At 37.0% G+C, this 18533-nt stretch overlaps 1 protein-coding gene across 1 annotated transcript; it reads right to left on the reverse strand.

Annotated features, from left to right (window-relative positions):
- Nucleotides 1–4419: 4419 nt before the first annotated feature.
- Nucleotides 4420–18318, reverse strand: LOC21400187 (phospho-2-dehydro-3-deoxyheptonate aldolase 2, chloroplastic). The gene is made up of 5 exons (XM_024164104.1): nucleotides 17694–18318; nucleotides 13694–13971; nucleotides 6616–6892; nucleotides 6056–6301; nucleotides 4420–5169 (listed from the first exon to the last, which is right to left on the reverse strand). Exons 1-5 carry the CDS (start codon nucleotides 18168–18170, stop codon nucleotides 4915–4917), a joined length of 1533 nt encoding a protein of 510 aa, XP_024019872.1. The 5' UTR covers nucleotides 18171–18318; the 3' UTR covers nucleotides 4420–4914.
- Between the last annotated feature and the right edge of the window lie 215 nt (nucleotides 18319–18533).

The following is an 18533-nucleotide window of genomic DNA, read 5'->3' on the forward strand; positions in this document are numbered from 1 at the left end:
TTTTTACTACATCATTTTCTTTTTTAATAATAAAATAGTATGTTAGTGGAGTTTTTAAACTGTAAATGTAAAAAGTGATAAAAAAATGATAGAAAAAGTCGGCTGGCAATTCTTAATATAATGCCAGATGCAGGACACGCATCATCAATGCTTTGGGCCATGAGTGAATGTTTTACAATTGATATATGAATTGGTGGACCAAGTGAATGATTGTCTTTACGCTTGTATTCAACACCTAAATAAGTTTAGTTCAACTTTATCCGTGTTGGGTAAGAGATTAAGGTTCCGTTCTTGATTCGATTTTAGAATTTGAGTTGAGATGTGATTTTATATGAGAGTTTTTTTACTGTAGTAAAAAAGTTAGATGTGATTGTTTGTGAGAGCTTTTTACTGTAGAAAAACTCGAATTCTAAACTCGAATCAGCGAAGTGAACGGGATCTAAGTAGATAGTTCCATCGTCTGTTTATCTTTGTAATGTTTATCTTTGGAAGACCTTTTATGAATTTAAAATTATGATTCAGAATCATTCTCGTTTTATGTATATTTTTTATGAGAAAAAATATTATAACGATGATTCAAATTATATTACGATCTTTATCTCTATCCACGGAGATACCTATCTATATGGATAGAAATCTATCTATGAATCGATCTAGACTATCCTCTATCCGGATAGATATGTCCCTATGAGCGACTGCGCCGATCTTTATATGTTTTGGCCACGTCCGTTTCCGCTCCGAAGAAGAAGGTTTAGCCCGCTTCCATAGAACAATATCGTGGCAACATAGACCTAAGTGGTCATATTGGATCCTTGGGAACCATCACAAGTACGGCCGGCCTATATTTAAACGAGAATGCCGTGTCGTCCAGCGGAGCCTAGAAGAAGGTGACTCGCGCAGCGTCCTAATAAGCACAAATTAGGCACAGTAATAAGTAAGAAAAATAACTGAGATTTTATTTTTGTAAAAATGTGTTTGGAAGTTCTGGATGATGGTGGCATAGTAGGAAGGATGTTCTACTTAGAGCCTTCATTTCTATTCACTCATTAGTGTGTAAACAAAAATTATGTATGATGACATTGTTGCTATTATTCTCTAAAGTATGTATTTTCACATTGTCGTCTCTTATCATCTACTTTTGGTTTCATAGACTCCCCATAAAACCATAAGTCAGGAGGGCGAAGAAACAATTGATTCACATTTTTCTTCATGAAAAAAAAAGGCGTGTCGAAATAGTGTGATTGGTAAGTGCTCAACGCACAAATTGTTATTAATAAGGTCTGCAATACTTTTCAACAAAACACCAATAATGTTTATGTGCATATCTTTCACGTGAATTTGTACACCTGCATAGTGTCCATTGAAGGCAGCGAGAACATGTTTGCGAAAAGATAAACATTCTTTTGAGTCTCTCTCGCAAGGCCAAGTCCAATGTACTAGCCAAACAGGTGTCAATATCAAAATAACTCAAGTATTACTCTAGGCAGACACAACTATTGCTTGACAGGTACAAAAGAGAACAAAATCCCAGAACAGAAAAGTTAATACTAAAATAAGATAAAATCCTGTTATTTTATCGATTTAAATTTAAAATTTTAATTTGATTACAGTAAATTTTTTTAAAAATAATTATATTTAATTTTTTTATTTATTTTATCAATTTAAATTTAAAATTTGAGTTTTATTACAATAAAAAGTTTTACAGTTACATTTAACTTTTTTGTTACAGTAAAATATGTGTGAATTAAAAACTTAAATCAACGAACTAAATGAGTTTTAAGAGATTCTTTACTGTGAAACTTCAAATAGGTGCGTTGTCGGTGGAGCACTATTTTTTAACGGAATAATTTATGCATGTTCGTATTAAAAATTCATAACGTGTCACATAAAATTACTTTTACTATAAATCTAACTTGAAAAAATAATTTAACGGTAAAAAAGAAAAAAAGTATTACACGGGAGCACTTATTAGGATTCCACCGGAAAGAATCCCATGAAATAAAGAGATTCCCGTACGAATGGGAAAAATGAAAATCGAACAGGAAAAATGGTTGTTTATATTTACTTGTTGGTGCATTGAACATGGAAGTGGTTGGAATTCCTAGTCATTGATTCATATGTAAAGAGCCAAAGAATGGCAAACGAGGTTAAAGAGACGTTTGATTGATATATTAAAATTATGAGATTAGAATTATTTTTAATTTATGTATATTTTTTATAAAAAAAATATTATAATAAATTATGAATCATAATTTAAATTATGATATAAATTCTTTTACTAAACGTTCTCTAAGAGTCACGTCACTTGTATAGTTGTATTGTTTGCATTTGTTACTGGACTCTCACATAAATGTACTGAGCGGGACAAAAAAAGGGTGAACAAGGAAAATGGATTAGAAAGGACAATAGCAGTGTGAGACTGTCGAGGATGAGGACAAAGTATACAATTACCAAGGGCAACAGCCATGCCTATCCAGATTAATGGGGCCTTCCACTGTTGTTTTAAACTAGCGAGGATGTAAATGGGTGAGGGATGTAAAGCTTCCTCCTTATCCTCACTCTCTCCTCCTTATTTTGCCTTCCTTATCCGTCTAATTTGAAGAGGGATCGAAGAATCTCCGTCGGAGACTATTAAAGATCCCGTTTATTTTATCGATTCAAGTTTAGAATTTGAGTTTTATTACAGTAAAAAATAATTACATTTAATTTGTTTATTATAGTAAAAATCTGTTATATAAAATCATATCTAACTCGAATTAGAAAATTAAAGGGCCATTTGTACCTTGTAGATTTACTTATTAAAAATTAAATTAAATTCTTGCAATATTAAGCAAATTTCAAACATTGAAAAAAAAAATCAAAATACTTAAAATCCTGAGAACATTTATTCCTTTCTTTTTTTTTGTTTTGTTTTGATTCTTTTTCAGTATGGTCCTCCGCCAACTTCGTAGGTAAAACCTGGTGTATGCATATATATATATGCATGTCTAATTCGCCAGGTCCCCCACCTCCCATATAATTTTGTGAGTAATAATCTCTCTGGATGAAGGATCAAAATAAAAGATGATTAAAATTTGTCAAAAAAAATCTCAGATACTAGATCTTGTCTTGCTTTAATATTCGACTTTGATTATTTTTCTCAAACTCTTAACATGTTGTCAATTACAAGCCACCCTCCCCCCTAGTAGGCTAGCAGCACCTTCCACCTCATCAACCACGCCCAACGGCCAGAATCACACGACCACCGTCCGCGACCGAGCAATCAATGAATTTCCCTCTTGCAACCCATCACTCGGTAAACTGAACTTCATGGCATCATCCTTGTCCGAATATAAACAGGAATTGCCATATGGCAAGACAACTTAGAGAAACTAACAGATAATCGTGAGATTTTTTTGTGTGTGATACCCTTTTCTTTTCACTCACACGCCAATGTTCTTACCTCTAGCAATGATATTGAACAATTTTTTCTCGACTGTTGGTCCCTATAATTATTATTTTCTTCCACATCTTCGCATCTCTTCGCATCTCTCTCTCAATTTCTCTCAATCTCTCTCAATCTCTCAAATCTCTATCACAATTTTTTTAAAAACTATTACATTATCTTAAAGCTCTCTCTCTCAAATCGCTATTATTTTTTTTTTATAATGAATCCTTTTGATTATAGTGGTACTCCCGTTGATGCCTAACACAACGTGGAAGAAAGACAATTTCTCACTAATAAATTTGTTACGCAGGAATCTACTAATCCGAACCCTGGTGGACGTACTGGAGGTCTTATGCCTCCACCAAGACATTTAGAAAAAAAAAAATGATATTGCTCTTACCTAATCAGCGAATTACAAAATAAATAAATAAGTAAACAAATCCTAATAGGCATTCACGAAAGTGGTGACAACTTAATAGTGATAGAATATAGTAAAGAGAAATAAGCTCAATTCTGGAGAATATTAATTTATAGTGTCTCATGTCACAAATTGTGACGACTTTGTATATTCACGTGTAAGCATATAGCTGTCTACAATTAAACCACAATACTACATTCCATCAATCATCAGTGAGAATAAGAATCAGGAAACTCCACTTTCCTAACACTTGCACAACCTTTTCACAAATAAATAAATAAAATAGAATCCATAACACAAACTTGTTAAGTGTAATTTCCACTTTGGTTTTAATATTATATCCTGCAAACCTAATTATGAGTAACATTTCGTATGATTCTTCATTCTCTGGGTTATAATTTCTATATGCATATCGAGACCAATATTAGGTAGAGTTTAAAGAATCCAAAGGAAATGCTAATAAAGTTTAGTAGCTCTGAATATATAAATTGGAATATCTTTTAAACAACTAAAAAATAGAATAGTTGAGAGAAAACCATCTCATATACAGAAACAGAACTATATGCAACAGGTATTTCAATAAACAAGATCCAACTTCAAGATTAAATAGTGTGAAGTTCCTGAAGCTAAAGAAGTAAACAAACTGCACAAGGGATTTTAAAACAAGACTTCGCCTTAGACTCTCTTAATCTTACATAGGATAGTTCTAATGCATGCATAACACAGCAAAACCACCAACTTTTATTTTTTAGCAATACTAAAGGCCGCCTTTTCGTTCAGCTATCCGACACTCAACGCACAGAAAACCCTTTTTCAAACAGAAACTTGGTCTACTCTATACATGTAGATAGATATCAAATGATAACTTATAAGGTTTATGATAGGATCTTGGTTGAGTACCACATTACTAAAGTATGAACTTAGCATGTGGGTTTATAACCACCAGGGTTTATAACCACCAGGGCGCCTTCTCCCTACAAGCTAGCTTTTAGGAATGAGTTCTACCCGAGGGTATTACTTGCACTAAAATAAATAAACAAACTAAAGCCATGACATCTTACAACCCAGTTTAGGCCAGAGAGTTGCCTGATCTAAGCCTTCTCTTCCGCAGCCGCTCTGCAATATTAAAAGCAAGCTCCAGAGACTGGGAAGCGTTGAGTCTCGGGTCACAATGGGTGTGGTAGCGTGAACTTAGATCATTGTAAGTTATAGTTCTCGAGCCTCCAACACACTCTGTCACATTTTGCCCTGTCATCTCGAGATGAACGCCTCCTGGGTAGCTTCCTTCTTGATCGTGCACGTCAAAGAATGCTCTCAGCTCATTCTGTCAACAAAATAAAATAAATATTGTTGCAATACTATAGTAGGTATTATATAGCAAGCAATGTAGACTTTTGGATTCCTTAAAAAAAATTAAAAAAAATAAAAAATAAAAAATAAAACTACAAAGGTTACAGATGTTCAAGAAACAGAATCATGGGCAAGGAATGAAATACAACAATGAAAGTAAATATAGTTGGCTGATTCTTGTCCACTAATAAGCAGCAGCCAATTTGACTCATTACTTTTGCCACCGAAACTTATCACTAGCTTGTGTACTTGTGAATGCAACAAAGCTTAAGAGTAAGACAGATCAAGGATGCCAAAGAATCATTGTACTAATCTTGCTTTACTTCATTAACATTGTTTAATTATAGTAACGTGCATAGTTTGAGTCGGACACTTGTTGAGGAAATTAACACTCACACCAATAAGATCAAGCTACCAATTAGCTCAAAAGAGTATTCCAATATCAAAGGAATCGAGGTTTAAAATCCTAGTAAACTATATGACTAAATGTAATTTCACCTGTACTCAAAATATGGCTATGTTTTACACACTAACATTTCCTGGAATGTCAACAGTCGATTGATCATTGTGAGATTACAATTGCTTAAGGCTTTAAAACAACACCACACAGAAAACAAGGTAAACGAAAAAGCCCCAGCAACTTGCATTTTTCTTTCAAGTAACAATTTCTTTGGAATGTTTTTTTGTCATTCAAATAAAACGATCAATTTTAATGTTTAGAAAGGAATTATGAGGAACCTGATTTTGAGCACTCGAGGGAAGAAAGAAAACATTTGTAGGATCCTCATGTTTAAAATGGTTGAATCGGGCAACAAATTTATTAAGAAAATAAAGTATTAGAATTATGACATAAGTCATACCCTGATTGCATCAAAAGAACGGGTTTTGAGTCCACAAGGAGCTTTGATAGTGTTCCCGTGCATGGGATCGCTAACCCAAGTAACAATCTGACCTGCTCCACGGACTGCCCTGATAAGATGAGGAAGCTTCACCCTTAGATTTTCAGCTCCCATTCTTACAATTACTGTAATTCTTCCTGGTTTGTTCTTGGGGTTAAGAATCTCTATGAGCTTAACAAGTTCATTCGGGTCCATCTTATCACTCGCCTGCATCACATTCATCTGTCTATCAGAAATAAAAGCTAATATATATACCACACGAGAATTTCAAACCAAGAATATCCATAAGCCAAAAAAAAAAAAAAAAGGAAGAAGAAGAAAGAACCAACGCAACAGAAAGTAAGGAATAAGTAGTAGCAGAAGTATCTTAGATTAGAACATAACAAGATGAAAAAGCAATTAACTTGATAAAGGGAAACCATCATGAAAAAATATTCTTGTTTCTTGAGAATAAATTAAAAACTTTAAAATAAAAAATAGCTAATTCAACCGTAGATGAAAACACAACATTCAAGAGATACCTTGATACCAAGGGGATTAGCAACTCCTCTCAAAAACTCAACGTGGGAACCATCAAGTTGACGGGTGCGTTCCCCAACCCAAACCATGTGAGCAGAACAGTCATAGTAAAGCCCAGAAGTAGAATCCTCTCTAGTGAGTGCTTGCTCGTAAGGCAAAAGCAGGCACTCATGAGATGTCCAGAACTCTGTTGTGGTCATAATTGGGTGGTCGAGAGTGAGTCCAGCAGCAGCCATAAACCCAAGGGCTTCGTCAACCCGGTGAGCCAGTTCGCGGTACCTGTTGAAGCACACCAAAAGCATCCATTCTCTAAGAAACTAATAATCAAAATTTAACCTGTTAACATCTACAGACGGCTCAAGCCATTCGAAGAGATAAATTTAAACATATTTCCCACGTCTGACAAAAACTCATTACTTAATCATGCAAAAAAAATAAAGGACAGATCAATAGAGTAAGAATAATGACAATAAAATTATTCGAGGCAATAAGAAGACATAAATGCCAAGGTACAGTCAAATCCAAATTAAACAGTTCTAAAACAAATGATAAACAAGCAAAATTGCCAGTTTGCTTGATCAGGGAAGTGTTATAAGCACGTGAATAAACTTCCCCATGTGAGCCAATGCATTGATATTATAGTTTAATCCCAATCCTCATAAACAAAGTCATCAACTCTACTAATGTTTGTTGCCAGGTATGGATCATAGGTATTGTGGAAAATAGGTGCTAGAGATGGGATAAACACTTTAGGAATTGGATAAAACACTTAATCCCTAGAATTTAGGGATTCGGATGACAGCAAGTTAGGATATTAGGATATCTCTTTTAGGAAGTCTCTATCTCCTCTTATCTCTTCTCCATTATCCGTGTATATATAGCCCATTAGAGGCCCTTGTAAATGTGATTAATTCAATATAATCATTTATTCTTTACCACATGGTATCAGAGCCATAGGGCTTGTTTTCCCTGGGATTAGAAACTTTTTTCCTTCTTCGGCAATCATAGCCGAATTCTCCCTGACTTGCCTTCATTGCAGTTTTTTTTAACCGATTATCTATCCAATTTTTTCTTTTGCGTTCCTTCGCTAGGGTTTTCTCTCTTTCTCTGTGACTTCATATCCAGATTAAGAGATGTCAGACATAACCTCTTCAACTTCAGTGGTTCAATCAGCCCAACAACGTGAGGAAGAACAAAGTTAGTGCTCCATGGGAGAATTACAGAATATCCAGACTACTTATAGACTTAACGGCAGAAACTACCTAAAGTGGTCCCAATTAGTTCGGACTTGTCTGAAAGGCAAAGAAAAATTGAGTCATCTATTAGGAACTGGACCGAAAGAGGGTGAAACTGGTTTTGAAGCATGGGACGAAGAGGATTCCATGATCATGTCTTGGTTGTGGAATTCTATGACACCCGAAATCAGTGACACATGCATGTTTCTACCAACCGCAAAGGCAATCTAGGATGCACTGAATCAAACCTATTCTAAAGTCCATGATGCAACACTAATATACGAAATCAAGACCAAGACAGCAGCCACAAAACAGGGAAGTAAAAGTGTAAAACTGTGACCGAGTATGCTAACTTTCTGCAAAATCAGTGGCAAGAGTTGGATTATTATCGAGTAATTGACTTGAAGTGCAGTAGCTGTGCAGGGGCAATAAAAACCTTCATAAAAAGAGATCGAGTTTATGATTTTCTTGCAGGTCTAAACCCTAAATTCGACCAAATGAGGATTCAAATCCTAGGTAAGATGGAAGTACCGTCTCTTAATGAGACAATATCATTGATACAGGCTGAAGAGAGTCGAAGAGTGATGCTTGGACCATAAACGGCTGATGGATCTACACTCGCAACTTCTAGTAACAAGCAACAGGGTCTTACTTTGGAGCAACCACCAAAAGCTGAGCATGGAAAGGCAGAGGTGTCAAAGGGAGCAAATCGAGATGACATGTGGTGTACCTACTGTAAAAAGCCGAGACACACAAGAGAACACTGCTGGAAATTACATGGCAAGCCGTCGACAACCAACCGTGAGTGGGGAAATAAAGGAGGACAACAACAACGACAACAAGGCCAGGCTTATAAGGCCTTACAAGTCAGAATCAGGGTCCAGCACAAGAACATGGCGGGTTTAACAGTGAGGAAATAGAAAAATTGAGAAACCTGCTAGGAACACTTGAGAAACCGTCCCCCAACAACTGTTCGTTAGCTCTCTCAGGTAAGTCTCCATTTTCTTGTGGACTGAATGTTTCTGATAAAGTATTTGTGAATGCATGGATTTTAGACTCGGGAGCCACATATCATATGACACATACCTCAAATCAGTTTAACACTTACACCCCATGCCCAAGTAATAAAGAGATACTGTTGCCAATGGAACCACAACCACAGTAGCCGGAATAGGAGATATTCATATCACACCTAGTCTTATCCTTAAAAATGTTCTACATGTCCCTAAACTTTCCACCAACCTTGTGTCTATTCAAAAGCTTACAAAAGACTTACACTGCTATGTTATGTTCTATCCTTCTTATTGTGAATTTTAAGATCAGGATTCGGGGAAGAAGATTGGATGTGCTGAAGACAAGGATGGACTTTATTTCCTTGAGATGTCAAACTTTCCAAGTATGATCAAGAGAAATTCACCCTCCTCGTTTCTTTCTTCTACAAAAAAGGATGTCATTTAGTTGCACCACTTCTGCCTTGGTCACCCTTCCTTTACAACCTTAAAAATCATGTTTCCTTCTTTGTTTAAGGGATTAGATATAGGACATTTCATTGTGATATTTGTGAGTATGCAAAACACTCGTGTGTCTTTTCCTATTAGCAATAAAAGATGTTCTTTTCCATTCCATTTAATCCACAGTGATATATGGGGACTCTCTACTCTTCTAAATATTTCTGGTTCACGATGGTTTGTATCCTTTATCGATGATTGCACTAGAGTCACCTGGCTTTTCTTGCTAAAAAACAAATCTGATGTGAGTAACATCTTTCCTAACTTTCATACGATGATCCAAAACCAATTTGGTACAAAAAAAAAAGGTTTAGGCCTGACAATGCAAATACTACTTTAATCAAGTTTTATCTCCTTTTTTCCAAAAAGAGGGAATTATTCATGAATCATCTTGCATCAAAACCCCACAACAAAATGGGGTTGTTGAATGAAAAAATGGTCATCTCCTAAACACTACCTGAGCATTCTTATTTCATCAAAATGTACCGGAACACTATTGGGGGGAGGCGGTTCTTACTGCTACCTATATTATAAACCGACTTCCTTCAAGGGTTTTAGGGTCAAAAAGTTCAATGGAAGTTCTCTCTAAGTTCCATCCTGACATTAGTGCAACAAACAACCTTACACCTAGAATCTTTGGGTGCACTTCCTTTGTCCATATCCATAGCAACAATTGGGCAAGTTAGATCCTAGGGCAGTCAAATGTGTCTTTATAGGATACTCCTCCACACAAAAAGGTTACAAATGCTTTCATCCACCCACCAGAAAACTCTGTGTCTCGGCTGATCACATTTGCAGAAGAAAAACCATATTTCACTACACCTTATCTTCAGGGGGAGTCCTATATTATGGAAGATAAGAATAAGGATCCATTCCTACTTGACCTATCAACAAATTCACCATCTCCATCTCATTCCCATCCTCAAATCCCAACATCACCTATCTTAAACACATAATCGGTACCTCCTGATCCTGTTGTGTCACCAGTACCACCTGAAAATAGGACTCTTGATCATATACGATTTGGAAAAGGGAAGACATACTCAAGGCGACAAGGACCAGCTCTCGAATCAACACAAGTTCAAATCTTCAACCTGGCATCTAAGAATGAGGTAACAATATCTGAACCTACTTCACCCCTACTTGTAGAAAACAAACACCCATCTCTGGAATCTCAAACCTTTGACCAAAATCTGCCCATAGCCGTGAGAAAAGGAACTTGAGAGTGTACCAAAAGGCCACTATACCCTATATCTCATTTTGTATCCTTCAAGAAGTTCTCACCATCCCATAAGAACTTCCTCACGAGTTTAAATGAAATTGCTATTCCAAACACTTTGTCCGAGGCACTATCTAAGGAAGAATGGAGAAAAGCTATGAGTCGAGATGGATGCATTGGAAAAAAATGGGACATGCGAGTTAGTTGATCTTCCAAAAGGGAAGAAAGCAGTGGGGTGTAAATGAGTTTTCTCCTTGAAGTTCAAAGCGGATGGATCATTAGAGCGCTACAAAGCAAGGTTAGTTGTCAAGGGGTACACCCAAACACATGGGGTTGACTATCAAGAGACCTTCGCGCCAGTTGCAAAGATGAACACCATCAGGATCTTACTATAACTAGTTGCCAATTTTAATTGGAACTTACAACAATACGATGTGAAGAATGCCTTCCTTCATGGGGACTTAGAAGAGGAAATCTGTTAAAAGTATAAAATTATTGTTGGCCCACCTTCTAATAGCTTAAGCTTTTGGGATGGATTGGTAAACTAATATGGTATCAGAGCGGGAGGTCCTGAGTTCAAATCATCGTAATTGCACTCTTTATCCTCATTTATCATTATGTATTGGGTCTTTAATATATCTTAGGCTTAAATATTCACGTGTTGGGCTTTCCAATTAATTTACCCACACGATTGCCCATTGTCCAGCCCACACGTGAGGGGGAGTGTTAAAGTATAAAACTATTGTTGGCCCACCTCCTAATAGCTTAAGCTTTATGAATGGATTGGTAAACTAATAAAATCTATATGAGCATCCCGCCCAGGTTTAAAGGAGTTGAAAGGGACAAGGTATGCAAGTTAAGGAAAGCTTTGTATGGATTGAAACAGTCACCCCATGCCTGGTTTGGAAGGTTTACCAAGGTAATGTTAGCAATTGGATACAAGCAAAGTCAAGGAGACCACACTCTCTTCATCAAGCACTCAGAGTCAGGGAGAGTTACAGCCTTAATAGTCTCTATGTAGACGACATTATTGTAACCGGGAATGATGAGAAGGAGCAGCAAGTCCTAAAACAATGTTTAATCAAAGAATTTGAGATTAAAGATTTGGGGAGGTTGAAATACTTCCTTGGGATTGAGGTCGCACATTCCAGACAAGGCATATTCATCTCGCAACAAAAGTATGTCACCAATCTTCTCAGAGAAACCGGAATGCTCGCAAGCAAGCCGGTCGCAACACCTATAGAGGCAAATCATAAGCTCGAAGAAGCTATTGAAGATCGAGCAGTAGACAGAGAAATGTATCAAAGGTTAGTTGGGAAGCTCATCTACCTTGCTCACACTCGGCCAGATATAGCATATTCAGTGAGCGTCATCAGCCAATTCATGCATAATCCCAAGGAGATTCACCTTCAAGCTGCCTACCGAGTGCTCCATTATCTGAAAGCTAATCCCGGGATGGGGATCATGTTCAAAAGAGCCACTGAGCTCGTTCTTGAAGCGTATACAGACGCAGATTACGTAGGTTCTCCCATGGAACGAAGGTCTATTTCAGGTTATTGCACATTCCTTGGAGGCAACTTGGTGACATGGAGAAGTAAAAAGCAAAATGTTGTAGCCCGATCAAGTGCAGAGGCAGAGTTTAAAGCAATGGCACAGGGTGTCTGTGAGTTGTTGTGGCTGAAAATTATATTGGAAGACTTGAAGATTAAATGGCGTGGACCAATGAGACTACTGTGATAATAAATCAGCAATCAGTATTGCACATAATCCGGTGCAACATGACCGAACTAAACATGTTGAGATAGACAAGCACTTCAAGGAAAAACTAGAAAGCAGGTTGATCTGCACACCATACGTCTCCACAAAGAGCCAACTAGCAGACGTCTTTATAAAAGGACTCAATAGTGCTACCTTCAAAGAAATTATTACCAAGCTGGGAATGAGGGACACCTATTCACTGGCTTGAGAGAGAGTGTGGAAAATAGGTGCTAGAGATGGGATAAACACTTTAGGAATTGGATAAAACACTTAATGCCTAGAATTTAGGGATTCGGATGACAGCAAGTTAGGATATTAGGATATCTCTTCTAGGAAGTCTCTATCTCCTCTTATCTCTTCTCCATTATCCGTGTATATATAGCCCATTAGAGGCCCTTGTAAATGCAATTAATTCAATATAATCATTTATTCTTTTCCACAAGTATCTTGAGAGAAATCGCTGACTGCTCAACTGGAAAACTCAATCCAATATAATGTTTAAAGTATTGTGACTCTTACAAGAGGCAATACTTTTTTTGATATCCAGAAATCCCCTGAGCCCACTTTGTGAGCCCAAGTTAGAAACTGGAGCCCTCCGCCATTATAGGAGGCAATACTAAATCATTTGTTTGACAAAGTAGAAAAATGTAATAATCATATGGGGGAGGGATAAGGGTGATGAAGATGTTGGATCATTTGATATAGAGATGAAATGGAGGCATTGGAAAATTGAAAGAGCTTACCTTGGTATCCAACAAATTCCTCTCTCCAATTCTGGAAGACTGAATACTAGATTAAAAGAACCGTAGTATTTGCATTTTTTGATTATTAAAACTTTAGTATAAGGATAAAATACATTTCACCCTCTAATTTGTGGCTCCTTACACTATATGAAACTGTTTCTTTAGTCCAACTAATAAAAATAAATGATATGGTAAATATGGAGAAAATGATCAAAGACTCCCAAGAATAATTTGAATAGAACTTGCTTTGCGCATCATGCAAGGTAATCAAGTATTAAAAGGGGGGAAAATTTTTTATACATGAATATTGGGGACTAATTTAACAATAAGCAATAGCACACGGACAAAATAGAGCAAAAATTTGTAGGATAACATATTACCCTCATTAAATTTACAAGTTTAACTTTGTAACTAGTATAAATCATGCATATCTGCAGTATAATAGTAAACTGGGCTTTTGTGCATTTTCTTTGTCCTCCCTTTTTTCGCACCAACCACATGGACAAAAGAAAAGTCCTCCCCGCTCTCTCTCTCTCTCTCCCAACTGGTCCTGCTAAATATACCTAAAGAAACAAGCGAAAATGTTCAACTAAGATGAAAAGACTAATAAATATTACCTATCCCCTTGCTCACTATGGTCTGTGAAATCTAGATTCCAATGAGTGACTCTCTGCATGGCTGCATAACCTCCAGTGGCAAAAGCCCTCAGGAGGTTCAATGTTGCAGCAGATTGGGTGTAGGCTCTAATCATTCGATGGGGATCTGGAACTCTCGATTTTTCATCAAATGCGTCACCATTCACATTGTCACCTCTATAACTTGGAAGCTTCACTCCATCCTTTTCCTCGAATGGATCTGATCGTGGCTTCGCAAACTGACCGGCCATTCTTCCCACCTAAAAATCACATCCAAATATGCACTTCAGACAATAGAATAGTTAAAACATAAGAGAAAAGAAAAAAGAAGGAAAGGAAACGAGAATTATAACACATAACAATCATTCCAGGCCAAGGTTTGCCATTTCATTGACAAGGAGATCAAAATTTTCACATTCAAATCCGCCACATTATCTCCAAATCTTATATCAGAATTACCACCAACAATAACAATAACAAAAGGAATAACATTGACAAACAAGAACTTAATTACTAGAAAATAAATAATGTCCCGGTTCCCCGATACAACATTGAATCTGATATACTTTTTAGAAAAAGGATTACATTCAGGCTATTCCTGTAGTAAAAGCCAATAAAAAAAGAAGCAGTTTTACTCAAAGAAAAGCTGCCAAGTAGGAGAAGCAGCCAAGGAAGGAACCCAAGCTAACGCAACTCTCCGCAAACTAGCTGCAGTCGAAGGTCTCTTGACCATTGGGACCATTAGTCTCGCTTCGTTCTCAAGCCTGGAAGATTCAGTTTCTAGAGTTCGCATAGGATCCCCGGATTATAGTTTTTTTTTTTAAAACCGGCTTTTTTCTGGATCGAATGATAGATTTATTTTATGTTCTAATATTTCGAGATTCCCCCTTGTTTTATTTGTTGATCGAGTTCAGTGGTCGAGGTCTTTAAGTCATGCGCATGGTCTAGGCCGGCAACAATTGTGACAATAAGGCTGCCATGTGAGATAGTACAGCTAGTCTTACAATAGGTAATCCAGACTAGTGTGTCTGATGTATGTGAGAGGGATCTTGACTGATGGAATATTTCCAGTCAGTATGTGGAGTCCAGATGAGATCTGGCTGATCCCGTGTCAAAAGTCCTTGGCAAGCACTTAGTGTCCAGAAATCGAGAGGGAAAAGCCCATAGTTAGTTGCGGATATGGTAGCGATACAATCTTCTGGATCTATGGTTGCTGATATGATTACTGCATTAACGCATACGATTGTCAAGCATCGCAAAATGGAACCTCTAAATGTAGATGTTTGGAAGATGAGAATGCAGTTGCTTCTCAAAGAACAGGATCTCTTTTTTTTTTCATTCTTGAGAAAAGAGAAGCCCGCAGATCTGGCGCTAATGGCTTCTTCAATCAAGTTGATGTTGTTGTAGCCAAACAACAAAAGAAAGCATATGAACAGCATCCATAGTTGTAGACAGTAAAAAAGTTCTTCGAAGCTGTGCTAATGGTGGTCAAGGATAAGGTACTAGTTTCAGTGGGAGACATTGAGTCCGCATGAGAAATCGGGGAGACTCCAAAGAGAATTTATGAGTCAGTGACAATGGTAAACATTAAGTTTCTTCGGCAACGGTTTTTTCCAAGCAAGATGCAAGAGGGGACGAGCGTGTCTCAGCACTTAGACAAGATGGAGAAGATTATCAAAGAATTTGTAGCAGTGAGAGTCAAAATGACTGATCGTGATCAGTGACCGGAAAGTCTGCTGAAGTCGTTTGAGTCTTTGACAACCACTCTCTCCCGTGAAACTCCTCCTTTAACTATGATTGATCTGACCATTTTCTTTAGGCAGAAGCTGAAAAGAGATTTGAACAGCAGCCCCAACTAAGGGCAAGCACCTACTCCTAACAAAATGAAAAGCAGCGAGCTCCGCTTGAAGAAACGAGCCGCGCTACTAGCGCGCATCCGTTTTTCAGCTGGCGTCAAATCAAAGCTTGCTTGACTTGACTAATAGGGGCCCCTAACCTAGGTTGGGAAAAGCCCTATATATCAGTAAAGCCTCAACTTATTTCAAAAGAAAGCGCTAACGAGCAAGAAAACGCTCTGTTGCCTTTCTTTCGGCTTATGGTTATATACCCTTGCTAGCTTATAAGAAGTTGACATCTTCTTATCCGATCGGAGTTTACGATGCTTTATTCTACTCGAATTTTCAGTGAGTCATTTTTCCACCAGCTCTTCTAACAAGAGAATAAGCTACCCCAACTCTAATTCTAACTTTTTAATACTAATCTACGTGTTATTCTTTTATAAGTGGATGTTTGAAAAACTGTCACATATATTGATATCAAAAGATTACATTTGTGAGTTCAAAGACAACAGCTCACTGCTACGCGAATTGGTATTAAAAAGTTAAGATTATTTGGCATTGCTCAATTTAAATACCTAACCTTATCTGACCAAGGTTTTAAAAGGCAGAATCGGACCTCAAGGCGTTTTGCCTTTATGAGGCGAGGCATAAGCCTCAAGGCGCTTTGAGGCGTAAACCTCAAAAAATGCCTATAAAAAAATTGAAAAAAATAATAATAATAACAAAAACTAAATCCATACTTAATAACCATTAAAAATAAGAAATTTAACCAAACATCCACATAAAGAAAAGTCTATTTCACTACTAGAAGCGTAAAAAAGACTAAATAATTATCAAATCCTAATATCATAAGGTTCATAATGCACGTGAAGGAGAGGTGAGGTGCAAAGAAGAAGAAAAAGAAGAAGAAGAAGAGATCGGCTATGCCGGCTGGTCTGCTTCTTTTCTTAAGGTTTTTTCTTACTCATTTCGGGCTTGACTACTTTGGGCCTTTTAAAACTGTTGGACTTGCATCTTTTGGGTTTAAAAAACCCTCCAGAATCCCCATTCCAATGAGACGGACGCCTCAATAACAGCCTGAGGCGCCGCTCAAAGGCGTGTGCCTCAAGTGGCTGAGGCGCACGCCTCAACTCCTACCCTGTAAGGCATAGGAGTTGAGATGCTTTTCGAGCGCCTCGCCACGAGGCGCGCCTCAAGCGCTTTTTAAAACATTGTATTTGAGATTATATGCCATGCAAAAATTTATCCAAACGATACGTTTTCTAAAATGACTACCCTAAAAAATGATATTAACAAAATAACCATTTTCAATTTTAATGGAGGGAACCACTCGGTTGGGCAATCTGAAATAGACACACTGGGTCATTCATAAATCATTTCTCAAATTAAGAGCCTGTTTGTTTCATATATTCAAACTCAAATCATTAATTATGCTACAATGTTATTCTCTCACAAAAAATTTAAATTTCAAATGTCAGAATCAATAATTATTATTTGAGTATACTTTCCAAATAGATCTTAAAATTTTTAAAAGGTTATTTTACAAAAAAAAAAACTTTCTACCAAAGTCAATTTTAAAACAGAGCTCTTCTGCAAACAATCAAGCCCCAATAATATATGCATCACCACTAAATTTTAACCGATCACACTTTCATATCTCAACCTTGAAAATCACACACTGCCATAATAGTATCACATAACACCACCTCCAATGCAAATACTATCGTTAATTGTATATTTAACATTAAAAAGTATGATATGGTATTTTATTTTTATTTTTGTTACGATACATGATGCTATTTGAAATGCTAAATTTATTTTTTCTTATAATTATTAAGCTTGAAAATTGAAAAAGTAAACTTTTATTTTTAAAATAATTAAAAAATGTAAAAGTTGCATTAATTACATGAAAAAAATAAAAATTTCAACCAACAATAATTAAATGTTAAATTTCTCATATGTGTGAAAAATTTGTCACAAAATATAGCATATAAAAAATTGACACAATAAATAATATTATATTAAAGAGTACATTTTACACTCAAAAATTAAATTTATAATTGACACATGCTCTAAGTTCTAATATGTTAAACTCAAACAAAAACCCAGAAAACAAAAAACAAAAATCGAATTGAATTGAATACCTTAACAACAGGCATTTGGCCACCAAACATGAGAACAACGCCCATCTGGAGAAGAACCCGGAAAGTGTCCCTAATATTGTTGCCATGGAACTCCTTGAAGCTCTCGGCGCAGTCGCCGCCCTGGAGCAGGAACGCCTCCCCGACGGCGGCCTGCGCGAGCCTCTCCTCGAGGCTTCGGGCCTCTCCGGCGAAGACGATCGGCGGGGAAGACTCCAGAGTCTTGACGACCGACTCCACCTCGGCGGCGTCCGGGTACTCCGGCAGCTGGAGGGCCCTCTTCTCTTTCCAGCCGTCGATTGTCCATCGGGGCGGGATCGTCGCTGATTTCGGTGACTTTGAGTGAACGGCGGAGATGGGTTTTCGGATGTTGGGAAGAGAAGAAGGGCGGTGGTGGAGGGGATTGGTTGAGGATGGGATTGGCTTTGTGGGGTTGAGGAGGGATTTTGAGGAGATTGGACTTGATGATGCCAAAGCCATAATCAGACCAGACCAGTTTGGTTGAGGGAAATAATGGAACAAGTTTGACGGATTCTGTATGACTGCTGATTACTTGATATTGGGTTGTGTCGGTCAGAACAGTGCCGGAATAGTAATAAGAATGATAATGGAATGAAATTCACTCCTAATGCTGTTTTTTTTTAATGACGGATTTACTCATGGTTTATCAATTATCAATAATAGACAGGTCAATTATTAAATTTTATCTATTATTCATGGATTGCTATTAGTCTATTAGTGAAAACTACTAAATTAATCAATAATAAGTTACAAATTAATTAATTACTGATTAACTATTTTTTAAAAAAACTTATTTTCTTAATTTAATAAAACTCGAATGTT

The sequence above is a fragment of the Morus notabilis genome, unplaced genomic scaffold (genome assembly GCF_000414095.1).
Source record: "Morus notabilis unplaced genomic scaffold, ASM41409v2 Scaffold1219, whole genome shotgun sequence".
Lineage (NCBI taxonomy): Eukaryota > Viridiplantae > Streptophyta > Magnoliopsida > Rosales > Moraceae > Morus > Morus notabilis.

What these genes read in the sequence shown, in the direction of transcription:
- LOC21400187 (XM_024164104.1), bottom strand. Translation starts at nt 18,170, where the DNA reads ATGGCTTTGGCATCATCAAGTCCAATCTCCTCAAAATCCCTCCTCAAC. An exon ending in GCCAAATGCCTGTTGTTAAG is followed by an intron (nt 13,972 to 17,693) that starts GTATTCAATTCA and finishes TGTGATTTTTAG; the next exon opens with GTGGGAAGAATGGCCGGTCA. An exon ending in CTAATCCCCTTGGTATCAAG is followed by an intron (nt 6,302 to 6,615) that starts GTATCTCTTGAA and finishes AATGTGATGCAG; the next exon opens with GCGAGTGATAAGATGGACCC.